This window comes from Antechinus flavipes, chromosome 3 (genome assembly GCF_016432865.1).
Source record: "Antechinus flavipes isolate AdamAnt ecotype Samford, QLD, Australia chromosome 3, AdamAnt_v2, whole genome shotgun sequence".
In the NCBI taxonomy this organism is placed as follows: Eukaryota; Metazoa; Chordata; class Mammalia; order Dasyuromorphia; family Dasyuridae; genus Antechinus; species Antechinus flavipes.
Window position 1 is genome coordinate 610,728,543 of NC_067400.1, and position 24,936 is coordinate 610,753,478.

Consider the following 24,936-nt stretch of genomic DNA (forward strand, 5'->3'; position numbering starts at 1 on the left):
TAGCGTTTGTATCGCACCTACTGTGTGGTGATGACTAGCGTTTGTACTGTATATACTGTGTGGTGGTGGCTACTGTTTAGATTACACCTACTGTGTGGTGATGGCTAGCATTTGGATCACACCTACTATGTGGTGTTGGCTAGCATTTGTATTGCACCTACTGTGTGATGATGGCTAGCGTTTTTACTGCACCTACTGTGTGCACTCAAATATTATCTTCCTTGATCTTCATGACCACCCTACCAGGCAGGTGCCATTATTACCCCTGCCCACCCATTTTATAGAAGAGAAAACTGATCAGTTTGCCCCAGGGTCACAGAGAGAGTAAATGATTGAGTTAGGATTTGAATTCAGATCTTCCCAACTCCATAACCAGTGCTCTGTGCACTTTGGCACCACCTGGACATCAGTTCCCAGTCTTGTTTTCTAGCCCTCAAGTCTCATAAATCTTCCTTTTTTGGGAAAGAAAGAGTTCTGCAAAAGGTTTGGCAACTGTCAATGCCGTAAAATTACCCATGCATATGACTTGTAAATAAAAAGCTATAATTAAAAAAAAAAAGAAATAAAAAAGAAAAAAGAAAGAAAGAGTCCCAGCTTTTGAGAAGACTTTTACAAATCCTACCTACGCAGCTTAAAGGGACACACATCGGGCTTGAAACAATCTGCCTTTCCCTTCTACTACTTACTCTCTGTGTGACCCTGAGCAAAAAACTTCTCTCCAGGGGTCTCAGTTTTCTCATCTGTAAAATGGGAGGGTTAGACTAAATGACCTCTGAGCTCCACTTCCAGCTGCAAATTCCTGACCCTACTTTTGATAAAATGAGAGGGTTGGGAGTACTAAAGACCCTTCCTAGGATCAGTCATGGGTTTCTGTTCCCACTAGTTGCCCCTCTCCCGGGATAGCCAGAATGGATGAATGGACACGTTATAGATCCCAGTTAGAGCCAGGAGGGACCTTAGGAGTCACCGAGCCCATCCCCCTTCGTTTTACTGATCAGGAAACTGAGGCCCAGGCCAGGGAAGTCCCACCGGGGAACAAGGAGCAGAAGCCCTGGGTGTCCTGATTTCCAGCCTGGAGGCTCTCTCCCCGGTACTTTCCCAGGCCCAGTAAGGGTCCCAGTAAGGAGGGACGGGATTTCTCCAGAAGCCCAGGAGGCAAAGAGGAAAGGTGTGTTCTGAAAACCAGCCAAGCCCCCAGATGGAGCCGGCCCCTGCCAGACTCAATACAACCCTTAATGAGCCCCCAGGCGGGTCCCCACCTGACACCGGATCTTCCCCTCCCCCAGCCAGAGACGTAGCAGGGGGAAGGGGAGGGGAGGCGGGGATGGGTGGGCTCCCATCCCAGACACAATGGATTGGGAAACCAGAGCCGGGCCAGCCCCTCGGCCCCTCAACAAAGCAGGGTATTATGCCGGCCGGCTCCTGCCCGGCAGGGCCGTGAGCAAAGTCTCTCCCCAGCCAGGTCTGGGATTGACTGCTGCCCCTTGGCCCTGCCCCCCAAGTTCCCCATGAGGCATGTCCTGTCAGGGGGAGGGGGAGGGCTCAACTGGGATAGGGAGTCAGCCCTCTCTGCTCCCCCCCAAACTATGACTTGGCTTCCAATGAAAAGCTTTTATCTTTGTGGGAATCATCATCACCACCATCACCACCATCACCATCATCACCATTATCACCATCATCCTCACCATCATCATCATCATCATCATCATCACCATTATCACCATCTTCCTCACCATCATCATCACCATCATCATCATTACCATCATCATCACCATCATCATCATCACCATCATCATCACCATCATCACCATCACCATCATCATCCTCACCATCATTATCATCATCTTCAGCATCATCCCCATCACCATCATTATCACCATCATCATCCTCACCATCATCATCACCATCACCATCATCATCATCATCATCCTCACCATCACTATCATCATCCTCACCATCATCATCTTCAGCATCATCCCCATCACCATCATCATCACCATCATCATCCTCACCATCACCATTATCACCATCATCATCCTCACCATCATCGTCATCATCACTATCATCACCATCACATCATCATCCTCACCATCATCATCACCATCACTATCATCACCATCATCATCCTCACTACCATCATCACCATCACCATTATCACCATCATCACCATCATCATCACCATCACCATCACCATCATCATCCTCACCACCACCACCATCATCATCATCACCATCATCATCCTCAAGCCTGCTATTTATCTAGAACTTTTAAGATTTGGCAAAAACTCTCCCCGTACTGTGTCCTTTAAATGTGGACACTGAATCAAGTCCTTCCTGACTGCATCCTTGACTAAATCCAGTCTGTTCTCTGTCCTGATCAGACCGTCTGCGGCATCCTGTCTTCCCAGGCTAACAAACGACCAGAATGCCCTGGAATCCCACCCCGCCATGGCCCAGGAAACACCAGGGAGTTCAGGGAGGAAGGAGGCAATGAAGAAGGATCAGAGAGGGAAAAGAGTGTTGCATTGGAGTCAAAGGACGAGGGTTCAAATCCTGACTCTACCAAGTTAATACCAAGTTATTATCATGGGCTCTTAATCACATCCCTCCTGTGAACCTCAGGTGAGATGTGGTGTTGTGCTGGGTGACCCCTAAATCCCCTTTCTTGCTTTATATCTATGATCCCATGATATTAGTAGTCTTTGGAAAGGGCAGGAAATAGCAGGCGTCCCCAAGAGAACCTTTGGTGATTATTGTTCAGGATTCCAAGATGCCCCTCACCATTCCCCTTTTTTCCATCTCCTGATTTCTTTATGCTTCTTTTGGCTCTTTCTTTCCTCCCTTCCTTCCTTCCTCCCTCCCTCCTTTCTTTCCTTCCTTTTTCCCTTCCTTTCTTTCTTCTCTTCCTTCCTTTCTTTCCCTCCTTCCCTTTTCTTCCTTCCCTCCTTTCCTTCCTTCCTCTGTCCTTCCCTCCCTTTTCCCTTTTTCCTTCTTACCTTTCTTTCCCCCTTACTTCCTTCTTTGCTCCCTTCCCTCCCACCTTTTCTCTTTCCCTTCTTCTTTCCTTCCCACCCCCACTGTCCCAGGAATCTCTTCTCCTTCCTTTCTCCTTCTCCCTGAAGAATTATGGGAGGTTAAGACCCAGAGGCCCCTTAAGGGAAGAACTCACCTTAAAGTTCTCATCAATGAGGAAGTCACAGCCAATGAGGTCAAAGTAGCCCAGTTTACACTCCAACTTGGACTTCACAGCTAGGAAGCACTGGAGCATAATCTGCTGCATCCGTTTCTGGGCAGGAGACAGGGGTGGGGAGACAAGGGGCAGAGTCACAGCCCAATCCAAAGTCCATAGCCTGGCAGCCTTGCCTCTTCCCCCTTCCCCCTTGCCTGCCTGTCGCCTGAGCTAAGGGCCCAAGACTCAGCAACCCTCTCTGATGATCTCCCCTACTCCTGCTCCCCCTCTTTTTTACCTATCAGGATCCCTAATGAAGGGACCCCCAGGGATTGTCTAATGCAATCTATACCCTCTACAACATATTGGACAAGCAGCCCTCAGTTTCCTTTTCTGTAAAACGAAGAGGGGTGGGTAGGGTTAGGCTAGATTACTCTAAAGTCCCTCCCACTTCTCTCAAGAGAATGTAAGCCCCTTGAGGGCAGGGACTTATATATCTAAAGACCTAACACTTGATGCAATGCCTGGCACAGGGCAAGTCCTTTTAACAAATGCTCTCTGTTGACTCCAGCTCAAAACCTATGTAGGTAGCTAAGTGGACATCTCTTCCCATGAATCCTCTTTTCTCTAGGCTATAAATGCTCCAATTTTTTTAACTGATCCTCTTACAGAGGGCTCTAATTCCCCCCCTCAATATTCTTTAACTCTGGTCAACCCTTCTCTGGGTAATCCTGTTTATCAACCTATTTTTAAAATATAGTGCTTGGAATGAAACACAATACTCCACCAGTGGTTTGACTAGGGCAGACAATGGCAGGGCTATTAACTCCCTTTTTGTAGATAGCATTCTTCTCCTAAGGAAGCCTGATTGCTCCCCTTCCTCTCAAGTCAAATGCCATATTATAGAATCATGTGGAGTTTTCAATCCATTAAAACCTCTAGTACTTTTTCAGATGATCAGTTGTCTGGCCCCACGGTCATATCCTATGCTTGGGACATTGATTTTTTGAACCAGCATGGAGAACTTTACATTTATTTCTATGACACATTTCGTCTGATCTGATTTACTCCTTTGTTCTAGCCCCAAAGCAATACTTTTTGGACCCTCACTATCATCCAGTGTCCTGACTCTCCCTCCCAGCTTTGTGCCATCATTGATTTTGATACTTTTCTTGCTCTCTTTCTTTTCCTTTTCTGCCCTTTCCTAATACTTATAGAAACACAAGGTCCTAAACTCATGGACTCAGTCTTATTTTCCTCACTCTCTTCTTTACTTATGTGCTGTGGGATCAGAGGGGTAGGAGGTACACCTCTTCCCTTAAAGGATGCAGGAGGGGCTTACAGTGAAAGTGGTGAGCACCCAGTCCCTAGGGAGCCCTTTGGCTCTGCGGAATTTTTCATTGATGTGTTTGTTGAGGCGCTCCATACTCCACACAGTCTCTTCCTTCAGGAGAACATACAGGGGACTTTTCTTTTGCATAAACTAGGAGAGAAGAGGAGAAACAAATATGGCGCTAGGAGTCCCCACCAGGCTTCTCAGCCACAGATATCCTACCCGCAGGCCCCAAAATAGCGACAATAATCCTTCAAGCCACAGATCCTCATCAAGCAGTGCATCCACCCCTTCCCCTTCCCCCATTCCCTTCTATTTATTGTGTATCCATTTCTTATGTCTATTTCTAAAGGTATATATTTATTTTGAGTAGACTGTAAGCTCCCAGAGGGCAGACACTGTTTGATTTTTTTTCTCAGCTCCTAACACAAAAGGATAGGGGGCTGGACCAAAACTTCCAGACAAGAACAGATCTGCACCTTCTCTGCCTGTGAGGACTTGTCAGGTTAAGTGACTTGCCCAGGGTCACACGGTCAATATGAGTCAAAACTGGAACTCAGTTATATGGTTTCAAGGCCAGTTCTCTAATATGCATGTACCAACATGTCTCTTACTTGGCATAGAATGGGAGAGTAATTGTATGGATTAATTGGAGTCCCATACTTGTTTCACAGAGCTTTCCCGAAGACCCTCCCTCCCAATTACAGATGTTTCCCTCACCTGGATTTCCCAAGAACCACTGGGGGCGACCCCACAACCATAACTATAAAAATTTCTCTGACAGATAAGGTTAGAGGGTTTTGGGGGGTACAGAGGGGTTGGTTGTATTATGTGTGTTTGTGTTTCAAGGTGAAGATACAAGGATGACACCTTCAGGTTTATGGACCTGAAATATCTAAAAAAAAAGTCTACTTTTGGTCACTGGCCCCAGCTAGAGCCCCTTCCTCACAAGTTCAAAGACGTCTCCAACCCCTTTCCCTGCCTCGCCCCAATCTAATCCAACAATCACTTATTAAGCACATACTATAGGCCGGATACGTATTAGGAGCTGGAGATACAGAGTGAAAAAGATTTCATCCAGGGGCAGCTAGATGGCACAGTGGCTAGAGCACCAGCCCTGAAGTCAGGAGGACCTGAGTTCAAATCTTATCTTAGACACTTAACACTTCCTGGCTGTGTGACCCTGGGCAAGTCACTTAACCCAAATTGCCTCAGCCAAAAAAATATATATATATTTCATTACCCCTAGAGAGCTTACATGGAAGAAATATGTATTTTTTAGGAGCAAAGAGAGAATGCTTATATGTATATTTATACTTATATATTTATGCTTAAGAGGATTAAGTTTGCAAATGAACTGAGTTTTGGGGGGGAAAAGCTAGAAATTCAAAGAGGATGAGGTGGGAAGTGAGGGCATTCCAGGTTTGGGGTACAGGCTCCAAGTTAGAGGGATCGGCAAATAGGTCAGTTTGGGAGACGCTTCAGTATCTGTGAAAGGGAGCAATATGCAGCAAGTCAGAGTTAAATGTCAGGAAGAAGGATTTCTATTTTATCCTAGAGGCAATAGAGAATCATTGAAGATCCTTGAGTAGAGGAGTGACCATCTTTTCAATTTGAGTGAAGGATGGCTTGGAAATGAGATCACCAGTTAGGAGGACATAGAATAGTTCAGGTGGTGAGACTTGATGAGGGTCTAAACTGGGATGCTGGTGATACGAGTTAGGGCGAGGAAATGGACGGGAAAGATATTGAGGATGTAAAATCGGTGAGATTTCTCAGCCAATCAGATATGGGGTGAGGGAGATGGGAGATCCAAGGATGATTCCAAGGAATTCAAGCTGGGTGACGGGCAGTGCCCTTGAGAGAAACAGAGAAGTTTGGAGGAGGGCCCCGTGTCTCCCACCTGCCCCGGTCCCACCAGGGACCTTCTCGGGCTTTGCCAGCAAGCTGGTTCTAGGGGAATAGATGGCATCTGGAGATTAGAGGGAGAGGAAGGGAAAGAGGGAGGAAAACAAAGCAGAAAGGGAGGGATGGGAAATGAGAAGGGGCAGAATAGAGAGATGGGAAAGAGAGAGGAAAACAAAGCAGAAAGGGAGGGGTGGGAAGTGAGAAGGGGCAGAATGGAGAGATGGAAAGAGAGAGGAAAACAAAGCAGAAAGGGAGGGGTGGGAAGTGAGAAGGGGCAGAATAGAGAGATGGGAAAGAGAGAGGAAAACAAAGCAGAAAGGGAGGGGTGGGAAGTGAGAAGGGGGCAGAATGGAGAGATGGGAAAGAGAGAGGAAAACAAACCAGAAAGGGAGGGGTGGGAAGTGAGAAGGGGCAGAATGGAGAGATGGGAAAGGGGGAGGAAAACAAGGCAGAAAGGGAGGGATGGGAAATGAGAAGGGGCAGAATGGAGAGATGGGAAAGAGAGAGAAAACAAAGCAGAAAGGGAGGGGTGGAAGTGAGAAGGGGCAGAATGGAGAGATGGAAAGGGGGAGGAAAACAAGGCAGAAAGGGAGGATGGGAAATGAGAAGGGGCAGAATGGAGAGATGGGAAAGAGAGAGGAAAACAAAGCAGAAAGGGAGGGATGGGAAATGAGAAGGGGGCAGAATAGAGAGATGGGAAAGAGAGAGGAAAACAAAGCAGAAAAGGAGGGGTGGGAAATGAGAAGGGGGCAGAATAGAGAGATGGGAGAGAGGAAAACAAAGCAGAAAGGGAGGGATGGGAAATGAGAAGGGGGCAGAATAGAGAGATGGGAAAGAGAGAGGAAAACAAAGCAGAAAGGGAGGGATGGGAAATGAGAAGGGGGCAGAATAGAGAGATGGGAGAGAGAGAGGAAAACAAAGCAGAAAAGGAGGGGTGGAAATGAGAAGGGGGCAGAATAGAGAGATGGGAAAGAGAGAGGAAAACAAACCAGAAAAGGGGGGATGGGAAATGAGAAGGGGCAGAATAGAGAGATGGAGAGAGAGAGGAAAACAAAGCAGAAAAGGAGGGATGGGAAATGAGAAGGGGCAGAATAGAGAGATGGGAAAGAGAGAGGAAAACAAACCAGAAAAGGCGGGATGGGAAATGAGAAGGGGGCAGAATAGAGAGATGGGAAAGAGAGAGGAAAACAAAGCAGAAAAGGAGGAGTGGGAAATGAGAAGGGGCAGAATGGAGAGATGGGAAAGAGAGAGGAAAACAAAGCAGAAAGGGAGGGGTGGGAAGTGAGAAGGGGCAGAATGGAGAGATGGGAAAGGGGGAGGAAAACAAGGCAGAAAGGGAGGGATGGGAAATGAGAAGGGGCAGAATAGAGAGATGGGAAAGAGAGAGGAAAACAAAGCAGAAAGGGAGGGGTGGGAAGTGAGAAGGGGCAGAATGGAGAGATGGGAAAGGGGGAGGAAAACAAGGCAGAAAGGGAAGGATGGGAAATGAGAAGGGGGCAGAATAGAGAGATGAGAAAGAGGTAGAGAGATGGAGAGAAAGTAACAAAGGAGGAGGCAGGGTGAAAAAGAAAACTTTGCAGGACTAGGGCCCATTCTGGGAGCTGGAGGGTGCAGAGAGAGAAGTAAAGTGTAAGAAGCCCGGGAGGTTATGAAGGGCTTTTAAGGACTAAGTAGATTTTTCCCATGGTCCTAGAGAAGATGGGAGCCACTGGATCTTCTTGAGTAGGGGATGAAGGGTGTGGTCAGCTCTGGGCTTTTAAAAAGATCACCTCTGAGTCACCGACTTTGGGGGGGGGGTGTGCCGTGACTGCCCCTCCCCATGATACTCCAGGACCTCTCCCCATACCTGATTGGTCAAATGTCCCGCAAGGTCCTTGGCCTTAGGGTCGTAAAGGCTCAGAGTCAGCCGGGCATAGCCATGACTGAAGAAGACCATGTAAGGCATGGCACATGCAATAAGCAGGTAGGATCGCACATCAAACTTCTTCCCGTCCAGAAGCAGTGGGTTGTGGATATACCTTTGGGGAAGTAGAGGCAGGCTGACTATATTTCCCCCCAAAATCTATCCCTTTTTCCTGCAAACTTTTCTGATCATCTCAGGTGAAAATCCTAGAATTATCCTTAACTTAACCTCACCTAGAGGTTGCTCTGGGATGCCATGGAGAGAACGCTGGGCCTGGAATCAGGAAGACCTGAGTTCAAATCCAGCTTCAGACACTTCCCAACTATGCGACAATGGGCAAAAGTCCTTAACCTTCCTCTGTCTCCATTTCCCCAGTTATAAAGTGAGTGGAGGCGATAATATTGTGAGGACCAAATGAGATAATATTTGTAAAGCACTTCACACAGTGCCTGGGACCCAGTAGGTGCTTAATAATTGCTTGTTTTTTCCTCCCCCAATAGATCCAATTCGTTGTCAAATCTCATTGACTCCACCTTCACAATCTCTTTTTCCATCCCCTTCTCATGCACTAACTCTACCCCTCATCTACTCTCCCCTAGACTACACCAGGATGGCCTCCTGATTGGTCATTATGGTTTGCATCTTTTCTTCCCTTCTCCTCTGTCCTTCAGTCATCAAATTAAGTTCAAGTGTAACCCATTAATTCCTTAAGGATTTCCAAATAGAGTGTCCCGTTGCCTCTTGGGTAAAATACAAACTTTGAGTCAGCCTGGATTTGAATCCCTCTCCAATCAGGTTTCCATCTACCTTCCTAATTTCTTATACCCTGGTTGAGCTGAAGCACCGAGGCGGCCCAGTGGATAGAGTCAGGAAAGCCTGAGTTCAAATCCAGATTCAAAACTTTACTAGTTGTGTGACCCTGGGCAAGACACTTCACCCATTTTGCCTCAGTTTCCTCAACTGTAAAATGAGCTGAAGAAAGAAATGGCAAACCATTCCAGTATCTCTGGCCAAAATAAAAAAAAAGCTACATTTAAAGTACAAAATGGCTCCAGGTTTAGAGGGAAGGGACCCCAGTGGCCCTCTGGTCCAAATCTCTAATCTCATTGAATGGGAAAGTGACAGCCAGGAAGGAAGTGGTCTGGTCTGAGAAGGTCTTCCCAGGGTGAGGTAGATGGCACCCAACAGAGGGAAGGGTTGAGCCCACTTCTGCTCAGGTGCTGGGGCAGGGTCCTCACTCTGGGCCACAGGGAGAGGTCCTGGAGCTGAGCCCACCCACCTCTGTATAACTCGTGCCTGGGGAGCTTTAAATGGCATCTTCTTGTAGGTAGGATCATCCTCTATGCTCTGCATCTTGGCCTGGAGAGAAATTGCCTCCTCTTGGGTCCTGATGAGGAAAATGCCCTTCCCTTGGTTGGAAGCAGTGGGCTTACAGATCCAGATCTCTTCATCTGCGGGCACAGAGAGGGGTGAGGGAGGGCGAGGGGGCAGCATTGGCTCTGCTGCATCGTCCCTGCCAGCCTCTGGCACTGACACAGCCCTGGGAGGGAGAGGAGCTAGCCTGGTCCTTCGCTGATGTTCTGGTCTCTGGTCTGACAGACCTCATGGGGGAGGGGGACTGGTGGGTGCCTGGTTCCCCTCCCTCCCTCCCCTCCACCACAGAGGACGACTGACATCTTACCATGGAACACAGTAATGAAGTTTTCCCGTTCATCCTTCATATCTAGACGGTAGGTCTCTGGGAAAAAGTCTTCCATTTTCAGAACCCTGTGGGAGAGTTCAGCATGAAGGCAAAGGGACAAGATGGAAAAAGGAGTCATCTCCTTGAATCATTCATTCCAGATCTCTTTCCTTCCAGGTCTTGTCTTCTTCCATTCATTTCTTCTTCTATCTATCCTTTCCTTTCGTCCTTCAACCTTTCCTTCCTTCTTCCCTTTCTCCCCTTCCTTTCTTCCCTTTCTTTCCTTTCCTTCCCTTTCTCATTTTCCATTTTCTTTCTTTTTGTTTCCTTCCTTTCCTTTCTCTCATTTCTTTCCTTTTTCATTTTCCTTCTCTTTTCCTTTCCTTCCCTTTTTTTCCCTTCCCCTTTCCTTCCCTTTTCCTTTTGTCTTTCTCTTTTCCCTTTCTCCTTTTCTTCTTTTTCCTTTTCTCTCTTCCTTTCCCTCTTCCCTTTCCCCTTCCTTTTTCCCTCTTTTCCCTTTCCCCTTTCCTTTTTCCCTTTTCCTTTCTTCCCTTTCCCCTTTCTCCTTCCTGCCTTCCTCCCTCCCTTCCTCCTTCCTTCTTTCCTTCCTTTCTTCCTTTTATCCATCTATCACAGAAACATTTGTCAAGTGCCCACTTTGTGAAATAAAAATGTAGGGCTTGCTTGCTCTCCATTCTGCCCCCTTAATGGAAGCCAGGGCGTTTGAGTAAAGCCTGCAGAGTAGTATCAATGAAAACCACCACCTTTGGTTTGGGAATCAGAGCATCTGGATTTTTTAGTCTGGTCTTGTCACTTCCTGTGTGATTTGAAACTCAGTTTGCCCTCTCTAAAATGGACATGAGGGAATAGTGTTAAACTAATTGATCTCCAAGATCCTTTCCAAGAGGGGCTCCTTCTCTGGGCGGGAGGAGATGGCTCCTAGCTCGGCGCCTGAGCGGAGGGGTCCTTACTTGATATGGGCTGCGGTTGGCGACTTGCTGATCTTGCTCATGACTCTGGAATATTCCCTTAGGGCATTCAGGAGGCCGATCTTGGTTGTCAAGAGCTTGTTGTTAGGGATCTGGTAGAGAAGTTGTTCACCTGTGTCACAAAACACCAGGATGAGGAGCCGGGGCAGTGGGAGGGGGGTTCCTGCCCTCCAGGGGATTCCGTCCTACAGTGTAGGGCACCGACTAGGTGTTTCTGGGCTGGGAGGGTAGGAAAATGAACAGGAGCGAGGAAGATGGTCACATGTACAGGAGGGACTGGAGGAGAAATGGAAGGATGGATGGATGTAAATGGATGAATGGGGATGAAGTGGGAAAAGGAGAGAAGAGGCAAGATGGCTTTCCCAAAGGACCATTGTTTGTATGATGGAAATGGCAAGCAAGCTCCTCAGAACAGGGGCTGTTTCCTTTCTGTGGCCAGTGCCCCAGCCTGGCTAACGGGTTTAATGAATGTCGGTTGATTGATCCTCCAGATATGACCCTCATGCCATCATGTGATGTGATAAGCTTCTCAGGGCCAGAGATGATGTCACTTTTACCTCTGCATCCTCGATGCTTAAAACATTTCCTGGCACTCGATTAATAACTATCTGGCTATTGATGGATCGGTACCTTGATGGTCAGACACAATTGCTCTCTAGTCCCAAAGGCACCGGTGCTGATACAGAGTCTGACATGGCTTTTCAGTTTCAGCCCTGGTGTCTTCAGGGCTCCGAGGCTCTTTTCATGATGCCCCGATGCTAGTCGATCATTAAGCGATTGATTAAATACTATCTACCAGGGGTACTCCTATCAACAGTGAAACAGTTCCTGCCCTCAAGGACCTTACTACTGTAAGGGGGCAGGATATGGCAGAAAAGGGAGCCCCAGCTGCCCAATCTAAGGAGAGGGAGTGGGGGCAGCTCAGTGGGGAAGGACTCGGCATTTGCTGTCATTACCGGGTTCATAGACTCTCCTGAGTGGGATAGGGAATTGGCTCCTGACCCAAATTCAAGGGTCCTGAAGAGGACACAAATTGCGGTCACTTGTGGCTCTTTCCCCCTGTGCGGCTCCCTGGAGAAAACTCTCAGGGAATGTGGGCAGGGGACAGCCTTAAGGATGTCCTGGGTTGCTCCCTTGTACCTTTCAAGGTGAGCCAAAGGTGTCAGAGGGTCAGGGATTAATATGCACTCCAACAGGTATGACCTGTCACCCCAGTTTCCCTGTGGGCCTGAAGGATGGCATGGGCACTGCTATGACATAAGACATTGGTCATTGTTGCCAGGGCCTCAGCCTGGCAAACAGATTTGTTTGGGGATGGGGACCTCCCATATTTCTAGATGGGACAGCAGCAGTGGGAAGTGCTGTGTCTACAGGCAGCCATCATCAAGGAACCTTCAGGTGCACATTTTGGGGGACTAGGGGTTAGCTTTATTCTACTTGGCCCCGGAGGGCCCAGCCAGCAGTGGGCAAAACTACAGAGAAGCTCACTGAAAGCTTCCTAACGGGGAGAGCTGGCTTTTCCCTCCCCTCACTGGACTCCTTCGACTGCTCGGCTGGGAAGGTAGGGGAGGATCCTTTTCACTAAGAGCTCAGGCTGGAGAATTATGGGAGCCCCTTCAAGCTTTGAAATTCTGTGGTCCTGAGCCAGAGTGCCAGCTTGCTTGGTCAGCCAGTTGGCTCCTGTGTGCTGTGCATTAATTGCTGGTTATCTGGACTGGCCGGGAGCGAGCATCTGGTTTGGGGAGCCCTCGTCCCCCCTGCCCCCCCTTTTCTCTGGGCTTCACCTTCTCGAAAGGAATAATAGGTGTCCCTGCACTTGGTCTCACACCACTTCAGCTTGTAATCCTCTCGACGGTTGTCATGGATTCTCTGCCAGCCTTTGCTCCGGCAATAGGAACTGATCCTGCCAGGATAACAAGATGCACTGGACTGTTAACGATGCCTTAATCAGCTCTGGGGCCTCAGATTCCCCCGAGAAGCTCTTGGGAAGGCTGACTGACACCTGAAGCCCCGCAGCTGGCCCTAAACCCTGGGGGTGAGGGGGAATGGGAGGAGGAAAATATGGCCCTAAGCCAGCAACTTTTCCTCCTGTTTTTAATGAAGTTAGCTAAGTAGCCTGTGGGCCAGTACCAGGGCAGCTGGACCTGGCAGGTGTGGGGACAGGGCAGGACAAAGTAAGTAGGGATGGGAACCCTGGGATATGGACCTCAATTTTAGGGTTGTCAACATCACCTCGGTGCCCAGACTTTGGCTTGGGGCAGCCAATTACTGCATCAGTCCCTCCTCCCCTAGGGGCCTGTAGGGGCTCCCGGCTCCTCCCTCCCCATCTCCCTTCTTCCAAGGAGATTGCTTACAGCACAGCTCCATTGGTACCCCCGATGTAGAAAAAGGGACCCTGGGAGGGAGGCAGCAACTTCTTTTCTCCAAGGGTGGGCTCTTCTGTGGGGTGTGTATGGTGGGCTTGAATCCCTGAGGCTTCAGTTTTGGTCACAGCTCGTGTTTCTGGGTGGGCAGGGGCACCTGCAAAAACATGACCCAGCCCCAAGAAATGTTACCCAGGGGTTTTCTTCTCCCCTCTGCGGAGAAGTCAGGCGGGTCTGGGGTCTGACGGGAACAAGAAAGCCAACATCGGTCCAGGGATGACTTGAACCCCTGCCCTTTGGAAAAGATCAGGGAAAGAAGTCAGGAGCCCCCATCAGAAGCCACAGAGTCCCAGAGACACAGAACCTTCAGGCCCAAAAGTAGAGCAGGCAGTACTAGGACACATAGTAAATAAACTTATCACAGCATCACAGGCCCTGACCTGGAAAGTACCACAGAGACAGTACGACCCCCTCAATTTTATAACGCCTAGTACAACCCCCTTATTTTACAAAGAGGGAAATTGAAGTTCAGAGAAGGGAATAAACCTGTTCAGAGTCAGAGATTTGATCCCAGATCCTGGGATCTTTTCTCTTGACCAAGCACAAGATTTGAGAGCTGGAAGAGATTTTGTGGTAACTTGTCTAGAACAAATCCCTCATTTTCCTCATGAGGAGCATCGACAGCAAAAGAGACCTTCCTGACACTACTCAGTAGCCAGGCTGGAATCCAAACTCCGATCCTTTGATTCCAAATCTCAGGCTATTTTCTATGAATCGCACTCCCTGGAGGGGAAAAGCTGGATGGCTGCTTGGTGGGGGTAAGGTGATGTGGACACCGGTTCATGCTCTGCGTAGGGAGGAGGCTCTATGACTTTGGGGGTCTGTCTGGGATTTGAGTTCCTTTAGAACTTGGGGACTCAGATACACTCCAGTGCAGGAATTGTTGAACAGGAGGGCAGGAACTTAAAAAATGCAATAACTGATTTTCAATATAACATGGGTCCTTTGTTGGGTCCTTTGTCTCCCCTGTTCTACTTATGGACTTAGAAACATGATCGTGAGAAGAGGTCCATGGGCTTCTCATGGGCTTCAGTCTGCCCAAAAGTTTCAGGAAATGTCCTTCTCCGCCACTGCCTTCCCCCCCAATAAAGGGAAGCCTTGTTCTTGATCGAGTGCTTTTTACACTAACTATTCTGGGGAAAGGTAAGTGATTAGATTTGGAAACACACAAAGGCAATCCAAGATCTCCGGGGATCAGAGACAAGGATAATGAGGAAAACTCCTTGATGGAGGGTGGCAGACTCAAACCGGGCCTGGAAACATCGCAAACAACCTAGCCAAAGGAAGGACATGGAGGGAGAATTCCAAGCAAGTGGTAGAGTGGGAAGGTTGAAAGACTAGAAAGAACCTGACCCATAGGGAAGACAGAGGTAGCAAGTGAGAGGAAAGAGAATTCTAGAGGAAGAGCTTCAGGAAAGCAGGGAATAGACTGGAAGACCTTAAATGTCAGGATAATAGATTTGGACTTCAAACATGAGACACTGGGAGCCTTCAGGAAATGAGAACAGAAATTAGCTCTAACAAATAGAACCAGAAATTTCAGTTTAGGGTTGGGGTTTTGGAGAGCTGAGAGTTATTAAAGGGAGAGAAATGACCCTCTGTGATACCATGTGGGAAGCTGACAAATCCTTGATTTGCTTTAATGAAAATTTTTATTTTTTAAAAGATATAGTGATGGGACAGCTAGGTGGTGCAGTAGATAGAGCACTACCCCTGAAATCACAAGGACCTGAGTTCAAATCTGGCCTCAGACACATAACATTTCCTGGCTGTGTGATCCTGGGCAAGTCACTTAACCCTAATTGCCTCAGGGTAAAAAAAAAAAAGGTATAGTGATGGGGGAAGTGCTATTCTGATGAATCCAAAATCTGATAATCAAGAAGGAACTCTGGTTTCTGAAGTAAAAGAGGTGGACACCTTGGAGTGGGGAAGTGGGAAAGGACCATTTCATCAAAGGTTTTAATAAAGTAGTAGAAGAAAAATGGCATAATTTGATGGCATAGATTTGGGGAAGTGGAGTTCAAAAGATTGAGAGAAATAATAAGAATCCAACCATCAGACAGATATGGATGCACTGGAAATTCATTGGATGAGTCAGATTTTAATAAAGATAAATGAAAACGAAGAGAAGAGGCTAAATTCAAAAGAATAGTACAGTTCTTTAAAAACAGCATCAGGATGACTAAAGTTAGGGAGGGATGAATATTAGGACAGCTAAATAGGGTTTCTTTAGGAGGCAAAAAGAAGAGTCAAAAAAGATGGAGAAGATGATGATAAAGGATATGAAAGAGAGGAGGAGGAAAATGTGTTTTCTCAGTCAAAATGAATCATCTTTAGCATGGGAAGGAGAAACAAAATAACCCCCAAATCAATGAGATAAAAGATGGAGTTCAGCTCTGAGTATGTTCAAGTTATCTGCCACAAACTAACTATATTCCAGGGAATCTAAATATGAAAGGGAAGAGAAAAGGAACAAGTATTAAGTGCCCACTATATGCTGGGTACTTGTGGGTAGGTATTTTACAAATACATGTGATTGGCTGATGGAAGAAGATGGAGAATGAGAGAAGTGCTGATGGACGAACTACAGAAAGGTATTTGCTCTCTTTTTTTTTTAAGAGAAGAGGATAGAGATTCTGTCAACTACAGACAAGGCAAATAATTCCTCTCAAAATTTCAGAACCTGTTATCAAAGGGCTGAATTTCCAGCGTTAGATAGGGGAAGAGGTAACCACTCCAAACCAACATGGCTCTGTCAAGTCATGCCAGATTTTTTGGACTGAGGTAAAACTGTAGAGACAGCATGCCCAAATTGAATCAAATTTTTAGTCTGTCATACTATTCTTGTAGCAACCTAGACATCAAATAGGATTAAGTAATAGGAGGATTATAGATTTAGTCCTTGGTTCACATGTGTAGTGAAAATAAAGACCACCTTGGATAGAGGCCATCTAGACTCATTTCCCAGAGAAAGGAAATGACTAGTTGAGGTCATTGCTCCAAGTACTAAGTAACAATGGTGGGATTTGAATTCAGGTCCCCTAACTCAAGTGTCGGTGTTCTTTAGGGTTCAATGATCAGAACCATCTGTGTGCCAACTTCCAGAGAGATTTCTAGGGTAGCGGTCCTGGGTTCTGTCCTTGGTTTTGAGCAGGTTCACGTTTTTATCAACCACTTGATTGAAAGTGTCTGTCTTACTTGCAGATAATATAAAGTTTTGGGGAAAATTAGTGCCCTAAGTGACATACAGGATCCCAGGTCCATCATCAACAGGCTAGAAACAGATTGAATCAAATTAGGGGGAATTTAACTGGCGTGTAAAGGGGAAATTCTGCACTTTCATTCAGTACTTAATGGGGCACAGCTAGATAAATTTTTCATGAAAAAAAAGATCTTTGTGGAGAGGTTTTGTTCAAGTGATCACGACATGGCAAGACCCAAAATAATGCTCTTCTGGGCTAATGCTAGTTGTATATATAATGTTTACTTAAAATTAGGGAGATTCTCAATAGTCCTTGCACCTTCTGAGCAGTTCTGGAACGACATTTTAGGAAGAGACCAACATGGTGTGAAGTGTGTGTGTTTAGGGGGAGGAGTAGAAACCACAACAGAAAAGATTTAGTTGGGGAATACATCATGGCTGAATTCAAATAGCTGATGAACTGTCATGGAGAATAGAGATTTCTTGTTTTCTTCTTGACTTCATGAGGACAGAACTCTAGGAACAAAAGTTACTACTGATATAGACTCAGTTAGGAAGAATTTCCTAATAATGGCTAAAAGTTGTCTTCTCCCAAAGCAGAACTGGAAATGGTATTTTCCTTCATTCAGAGCCTAGAGGAGCACTGGTCCAAAATACTGTAGGATTCTTGTTCAGGGATGGAATCGAATGGGATGACTTCTTGAAGTCCTGTCTAACTCAGAGGTTTGTGATTCTCTCTGCTCAATGGCCTGGTCAGGGGTGAGAGTGACTTTGGTGATTGGAGTCCTGAACCTATCAACGGCCTGGTCTTCTATGGTGGGGAAAAGCCAATCATATGGAAGAAGTCCTTCTAGCCCTTCCCTAGCAGGGTCTTCCAGGTCTCGACTTGGTTGCAGAGTCTAGTCAGCAATATATATATATATACACACACATATTTCCCCTGAGGCAATTGAGGTTAAGTGATAGTGCTTTAAGCACTTTTATAAATATTATCTCATTTGATCTTTACAACAGCCTTCTGAAGGAGATGCAGTTATTGCCCCCATTTTATAGATGAGGAAACCGAAAGATTGAGAGAGATTATATAACTTGCCCAGGGTCACACAGCTTGTGAATATCTGAGGCAGGTCTTCATGATGATGAATCCACGACTCCATCCTTTAATTCTTTCCTATTTTGCTGAGTCAGTATTCTCGGTCTCAAGTTTCCTCATCTGTGCAATGAAGGTGTTAGACTACATGATCTCTAAGGTACTTTCCAGCTCCAAGTCCTATGACCTGAATACACTTGCTAATGGTATCCCCCTTTCTCTTCCCTCCTCCCCTACTCTATTCCCAACCCCCCGCTGGCTTGTCTTTCTCCATCAGGACACTCAGACATGTGCCATTCAGACATAAGGCTGCACACGACTGGGCTTACACATTGCTCTCCAGCATTAGCGCTTCTGACACAGAATCATGGGACTCGCTCCAACTCCAGGACACACCAATTGGGAGAGTTTCCATGCTGTTCTCCATGCCTTCCTGAATCACTGGCCCCAGGGTCTATCTAGTCTGTTTGCCACCCAACACTCCCCAGGACAAGATGGGAAGGAAGTCCCCTCTCCTCGAGGAGCAGACAGAAATCTCCATGCTTCCTTCTGCTCCTACTAACAGTCACCCCCTTTTTTCTCCCTCTCTTTGCACTCTGGATCTTGACATTCCCTGAAGAATTCATCGCCTTCTCGAGCGCACTTCCGGGGGGTCAATCAGCAGTTACAGACCAGTTTCCACTCGTGTCAAACTCCACCATTACCCCATCCCTTATCCCCTCACACAATTTTTATTATAACGGGGCCGTCCCCATCTCCTAATCCCTAGAAGTATGCTACGGATGATTATCTACACCCCATTTCCCCCCTCACTCCCCACCCTGGGTTATAATGAAATTATGCTAGATGCCATCCTTAATACTTGACCCAGTGTCAGAATAGGGCTATATTTTTATCTCTAGCACTGTGACAGTCAAGGGACTCTCATCCTTACGCCCAGCCGAGAGCACATTTTGCTGCTCCTTCAAGATTGTAATTGGAAGCCAGATGTTCCATATGCAGTAGTAGCTCTGACTTGGACACCCAATGTTTCCTTTCTTTCTCTCTCCCCCCTTTTTCCTATCACTATTAATATAAGTCTCCTACCTAACATTACTTTTCCTCCACTCTGAATAGATTGTACGTATCCAGTTATTTATGTGATACTTCATATATATCCAGTTGTTTACATGCTACCCTACTAAAATCGATGCTTCTTGAGGGGAGAAGCTGTTTTGTTCTTTTCTTTGTAATCTTCCTCCACTCTAAGCTTAGCATGGGACACCTGACATATAGTAAGCACCTAATCATGGATTTAACTGCCCAGATCTAAAGGGCCCTCGAGTTTCTGGCGAGGAATCAACAAGGGTGGTGACTTCAGCTTAGGCTCAGGAGAACCAATCAAAATTCATAACAAGAAGAAACAGTCCTTCCTTCTCAAATTAAGGGATGCGATTTCTCCCCTTCACCCAAGGCTACATCACAAAGATGTAAATGTTATATATAACTATACATATAATATTTGTAATTTGTATTTTTAATATGAATTTTAAAACAAAGAGCCCTCATGCTTTATCAGGGAGGGCCGCCATAATAGCACTTTGGGCCATAGAGAAAACGCTTTTTTTGGGGCTATTCTCAGACCCCAGGGTTATAATGGGATGACTCCCCATCCTCTGACAACAGTAATGTCCTTTAAACTCAGGTGATTCTTAATATAATAATGGGATAATCCCCCTACCACCCACTGACCCCAAATCCAGAATTCTTTATCTTAATTTTCTTTTCTTGTTTTTACTCTTCATTTTCAGTGTCATAATAAAGTTCACTCCTAATCCTCTAGCACTGAGAGGACATTACCTCCACTCTTGAGTGTTGCCTCAATGGGGTTATCCTTATTCTTGACCCAAGCATTATAAGGGAGTTATATCTATCCCTAGTGAATTTCCCCTGATTCTTTGAATTAAAATGGAGTTATAACTAAAATACATATTGTAGTTGAAGGTTTTCAAAGTGTTCTATAAAGATTATTTCATTTGATCCTTATAGCACTTTTGGAAGTAGGTGCTGTTATTATATCAATTTTATAGATGGGGAAACTAAGGCAGACAGAAATTAAGTATCTAAGTCAGGGTTTTAATTCTCAGGTGGTCTTGATTCTATTCACTGAGACATGAGTTCAGCTTTATTCTCCTGACCAGCCTTATAAGTTATCTATCCCCCCCAAATATAACGGGACTATCCTTTTCTGGATCCAAGTATTTATCATCCCAACTGGTACTCCATAGGCCTAATTCTGACTCTTCCTATCCTTAGCCCTGCTCGGAATCAGGGTCCGTAACTTGGAAGGCTTTACCTAAACACCCTATTCCCAAGAGGGAGCCGTAATTAATGTTGTTTTCCAAAAACCATTATGTAACAGCTCCTCACAAAAAACCAAGCTATATATAGCCTTCCTCCTCTGTCTCTCTCTTACACACACAGCAGAACTTCTTCTGAGCCCCAGAGATGTTGATTTTCTCTGCCTTCTGCTATTTTTTTTGATAGGTGGACAGTAGAGAGAGCTGTCTACCCAGAAGCATTTAATATTCAGGCTAATCAAAATATAGTTGCCAGGCAGACCCAAGACAGTTCCAGCCAATCAAGCAGGACATCCAATGCTCATCCTACATCAAGCTCATAAATGAGCCATGCATCCTTTGTTCTGGCTGATTAGAGAGTAGGTGACAACCCGTATCTCTATCTTCTCCAGGGGACAGGTGTGAGACCGGGTGAGACCGGGTCTTTTCACTCCCATGATCCTAGCTCTATCTAGGACCCCAAGGGGCTCTTCTCCTCTTGTTGGTTAAGAGCCCTGCCCCCGGGAAGCAACTTAGACAAATTAGCATTACAACACCGATAATGATGATGATAACTAGCATTTATATACCACTTTTAGGCTCTGCAGAGCACCTGGCATATATATTAGCCAACTCATTCAGTCCTCACAATAACTGGCAGGTAGGTGATAGTATCCCAATTTTATAGACGAGGAAAAAGAAGAGGAAATTTAATTCTTCCTGATTCCAAGTCCTAACACCCAGCTACCTAGGAAGATGATTTTTTGTGGGAATGTAGAGGTGGGGAGAGGTTGGAGAGTGGGGTCTGAATTTGTAATTTCATTGAAATTTTTTTAGATGAAAGAGGCCATTCTTTGCCTCAGTTGCTGTCTGAGCTTAATCATTGAATTGGGTACAGCCTTAGTCAAGCTAAGATATGCTGAATGTTTGTGGCAGGTCTCGTTGTAGTGGCCAGAAACTGGAAACTGAATGGATGCCCATCAGTTGGAGAATGGCTGAATAAATGGTGGTATATGAATGTTATGGAATATTATTGTTCTGTAAGAAATGACCAGCAGGATGATTGCAGAAAGGCCTGGAGAGACTTACATGAACTGATGCTGAGTGAAATGAGCAGGACCAAGAGATCATCATGTACTTCAACAACAATACTATATGATGATCAATTCTGATGAACGTGGCCATCTCCAGCAATGAGATGAACTAAATCAATTCCAATAGAGCAGTGATGAACTGAATCAGCTACACCCAGTGAAAGAACTCTGGGAGATGACTATGAACCACTACATAGGATTCCCCATCCCTCTATTTTTGTCCGCCTGCATTTTGGATTTCCTTCACAGGCTAATTGTACACTATTTCAGAGTCCGATTCTTTTTGTACAGCAAAATAACTGTTAGAACATATATGCTTTAACATACTTAACATGTATCGGTCAACCTGACATTGGGAGAAGGGGATGGACGGGGTGGGGGGCGGGGAAGAAGAGGAAAAATTGGAACAAAAGGTTTGGCAATTGTCAATGTATAATTACCCATGCATATAACTTGTAAATAAAAAGCTATAATAAAATAAATAAATAAAAAGCTAAGATGTTAAAGACCTTAGCTTAAAAAGCCCAAGATCTCCCACTGCATCCAGAGCCACCTCCAGTCTTCCCAGTCTATATCTCACCACTGGACCAGGATGGCACTGGAGAAGAACTGAAAGCAGGTGACCTTCCATCACTTAAAGCCAATTCACTTGCATGTCATGGCATCACTTCCCTGATGTCATGAAATTGGGGAAAATCCAGTAACTACAGGAAAACCTTGAGGCAGAAGCTTGCCAGTCATTTAATACAGCAGATTTGTGGAAAGAGTCACCATCCCAAACGCCCAGCACTCCAGTCTGGCCTCTCACACTTTCTGGATGTGTGAATGCTGAACAACTCATTGTAATTCTCTTTACCTCAGTTTCCTCATCTGTAAAAAGAAGACCCTACCTCACAGGGTTGATAAGGGAATTCAGATAGCGTTTTGCAAATCTTAGGATGCTAGGACAATAAGGATGACAATTATGCTGATGGCGGCAAGGATGACCACATCCTCCATCTCTTGTTCTCATTTTTTTTTTTTTGGATGATTTCAATTCTAAATAGTTGGTGCTTAATGTTTGTCGACTTGACTAAGGACAAATGACAGCAATAATCCGCCAAGGCAAAAGAGGATTGGAGAGGGAGAAAGATGAGAATAGTGAAAGGCCAAATGATTTGCTCAGGGTCATCACGTGGCATGTACATGTCAAAGGAGTAGCTTTTGTCTTCCTGACTCTCTGGCCAGCTCTTTACCTGCAATGGGCACCCTGTGTCTCTGAAAAAATGATATCCTCTCTTCTAAGTACACTAGTAAGCTTCTCCAACTCTGAATTTTGGCTGCCAAAGAATGTCTTACAATGATAACTTAGCTCTTAACACACAGAAGCAAAGCTCTCAAGCTTCAAGGACCCCAGAAGTTTGTGTGTCCCAATCCCTCTCCAGTTACAGAGGAAACTTGAGCATCATGTGGGAAGGGAGCTGTCCAAGGTCACACGGATAATTGTAATGGGCTGAAGCTTGAGTTGATGCACTGAGGTCCCAAGCACGTGAGGCTAAATAGTAATTGGACTATGCTCTATTAATATATGCTTGGAGAAAGAATGGCCCCCGACCATTCTTTGTGCAAGTCCTGATGTGTTGTATGGGAAATGATGATTTTGGTGAGTGGAGAGAGAGGCAGAGAGAGACTGCTGGCCAGGTTCGTGTCGCGGCCGCTCACATTCCTACCTCCATCCCCCTTCACCTCCACAAAGAATAAAAATCAAAGATTTTCCCTTAATCTGAATTCCTGACTCCGGCTGATTTTAAAATACGCGGTCATCACAGATAATGTCTGAGGCAGGAGTCAAAATGAATGAACGATGGCTCCTTTCACATTTCTATAGTGTTTGAGCACTTCTAAAGGGACTCTCTACATAATAATCACCCGGAGATGGCAGGTGTAAATGGGATTCTATCATTTTATAGAAGAGGAAACGGGTACCCAGAGTAGGCAGATTGTGCCCCATTTGAAGTAAATAAATGTTGAGCCTTGAACTCAGCTCTTTCCGACCCGAGGACTCGGGTGCTCTTTCCTATATCACTAATCCAATATCAATGTCTAGGGGTATAAATAAGGTCCCAGCTCATTTACATATTAGTCATTCTTAGAGAAAATACTGAAGACTAAGCAATTTATTTGCCCTGGTCCACATAGCTACTGTCTGTCAGAGGCAGATTCGAAGCAGGTCTTCTCCCACTATATGACCTCTTACTACGACTGGAATAATTTTATATGAGACAGACGGAGGGTCGAGAGCCTGAAAGTCGGGGTGGGGGGAAAGGGCCAATGTCCTCAGCCAGAAGGAAACAAGTTACATTCCAACCCCATCCTGTTCTTGTTCTGATGCCGGTGACCTTCCTCCCTAGGGGTCTGTCCTCACAGGCACCAACTCCAGTCTCTCCTCCTCTCCTGGTCTGTCCTTTAGAACTCAGAAGACTTTTGAAAGCTCTGGGGGTCTGACACCTTCCGGCCAAAGCCAAGGTGTCAGAGCTGTCTGCTTTCACTTCCAAGAGTCCCCTTCTTCTCTTTGATGCTATTGCCCTTACCTTCAAGGTTTTTTTTTTCTGGACCCATGAGTGGATGAGGATGGTGGTCGATTACAGTGTGAGACCTATGTTTTCATCGAACATTCTTCCTTTGCTAGTCTTGGGCCTCTGCCCCCTTTCCCGCCCACTGCGGGAAAGGGGAGGTGTCTAGTCACAATGTCCATAATGATGTCATTTATGACTCCTCAGTCAGTCCATTGTCAAGGGGGGTGAGGGGAGAGGGAGAAGAATCAGCATTGCTTAAAGGGTCTCTTCTTGGAAGTGTTTGATCTCTCCAAGCCCCGGCTCCATCAAATCCCTTCTCTTAGCCTCCCTTCTCTTAGTCTCCCTCTCCTATTCAAAGTTTTTTCCTTCTACCTGGAAACTGGGGAAAATCCAGTAATACAGGAAAACCTAGAGGCAGAAGCCTGCCAGTCACTTAACACAGCAGATTTGTGGAAAAAGCCACCATCCCAAACCCCCGCCACTCCAATCCGGCCTCTCTCAATTCCTGGATGTGTGAACACTGAGCAATTCACTCTTAATTCTCTTTACCTCAATTTCCTCATCTGTAAAAAGGTGACAGTAGCCCCTACCTCACAGGGTGGATAAGGGAATATGTACAGCATTTTGCAAATCTTGGGATGCCAGGACAATAAGGATGACAATTATGATGATGGCAGCAAGGATGACCACATCCTCCACATCTTTATCTTTGGATGATTGCAACTCTAAATAGTTGGTGCTTAATGTTTGTTGACTTGACTAAGGACAAATTGACCTCCTCCTATTATTGTTTATTATTTTCTGTGGATGATTGCGGAGTCAATCAGTCAGACAACATTTATTCAGTATTACATTGCAGGCACTATGCATGCTAAATGCAGGTGGATAAGATCACTGCCTTTTGGAGTTGAACAAAAGCCCAATTCATATTCTCCAAGCACTGATGGAAGCATCATTAGTTCAGCGTCTAGCAGATGAGAGAGTGACATTCATCTCCTTTTATTAACATATGATTTTTTTAGACAAGAACTTTGATTAAAAAGGGAAAGCTGCAAACTGTCTGTCACGCAGTGTCCCCGATCACTGGGGTAGGGATGGTGAGACCACAGGCTCCAGGCTGTGTTTGCCCCATTTTTTCCCTCATTCCCCAGGAGACAGTAGAGCCATAGTACCATGAGAAAAAGGAGGTGGGATGGCCACTCAAGAGAGGCAGAGGGGTACGTGTGCGGAGGGGGTGGGGAATAATGCTATTATTTCTATACCAGATATTAA

At 45.9% G+C, this 24,936-nt stretch overlaps 1 protein-coding gene across 1 annotated transcript in view; it reads right to left on the reverse strand.

Annotated features, from left to right (window-relative positions):
* Positions 1-24,936, reverse strand: part of TTLL10 (tubulin tyrosine ligase like 10) — a 52,364-nt gene that overhangs the window by 6,965 nt on the left and 20,463 nt on the right. Inside the window, exons 9-16 of the mRNA XM_051990858.1 lie at positions 13,337-13,502; positions 12,767-12,885; positions 10,965-11,094; positions 9,994-10,079; positions 9,592-9,763; positions 8,256-8,427; positions 4,511-4,651; positions 3,169-3,285 (exon numbers count right to left, since the gene is read on the reverse strand). Of these exons, the coding sequence (XP_051846818.1) occupies positions 3,169-3,285; positions 4,511-4,651; positions 8,256-8,427; positions 9,592-9,763; positions 9,994-10,079; positions 10,965-11,094; positions 12,767-12,885; positions 13,337-13,502 (1,103 nt within the window). The remainder of the gene's footprint in view (positions 1-3,168; positions 3,286-4,510; positions 4,652-8,255; positions 8,428-9,591; positions 9,764-9,993; positions 10,080-10,964; positions 11,095-12,766; positions 12,886-13,336; positions 13,503-24,936) is intronic.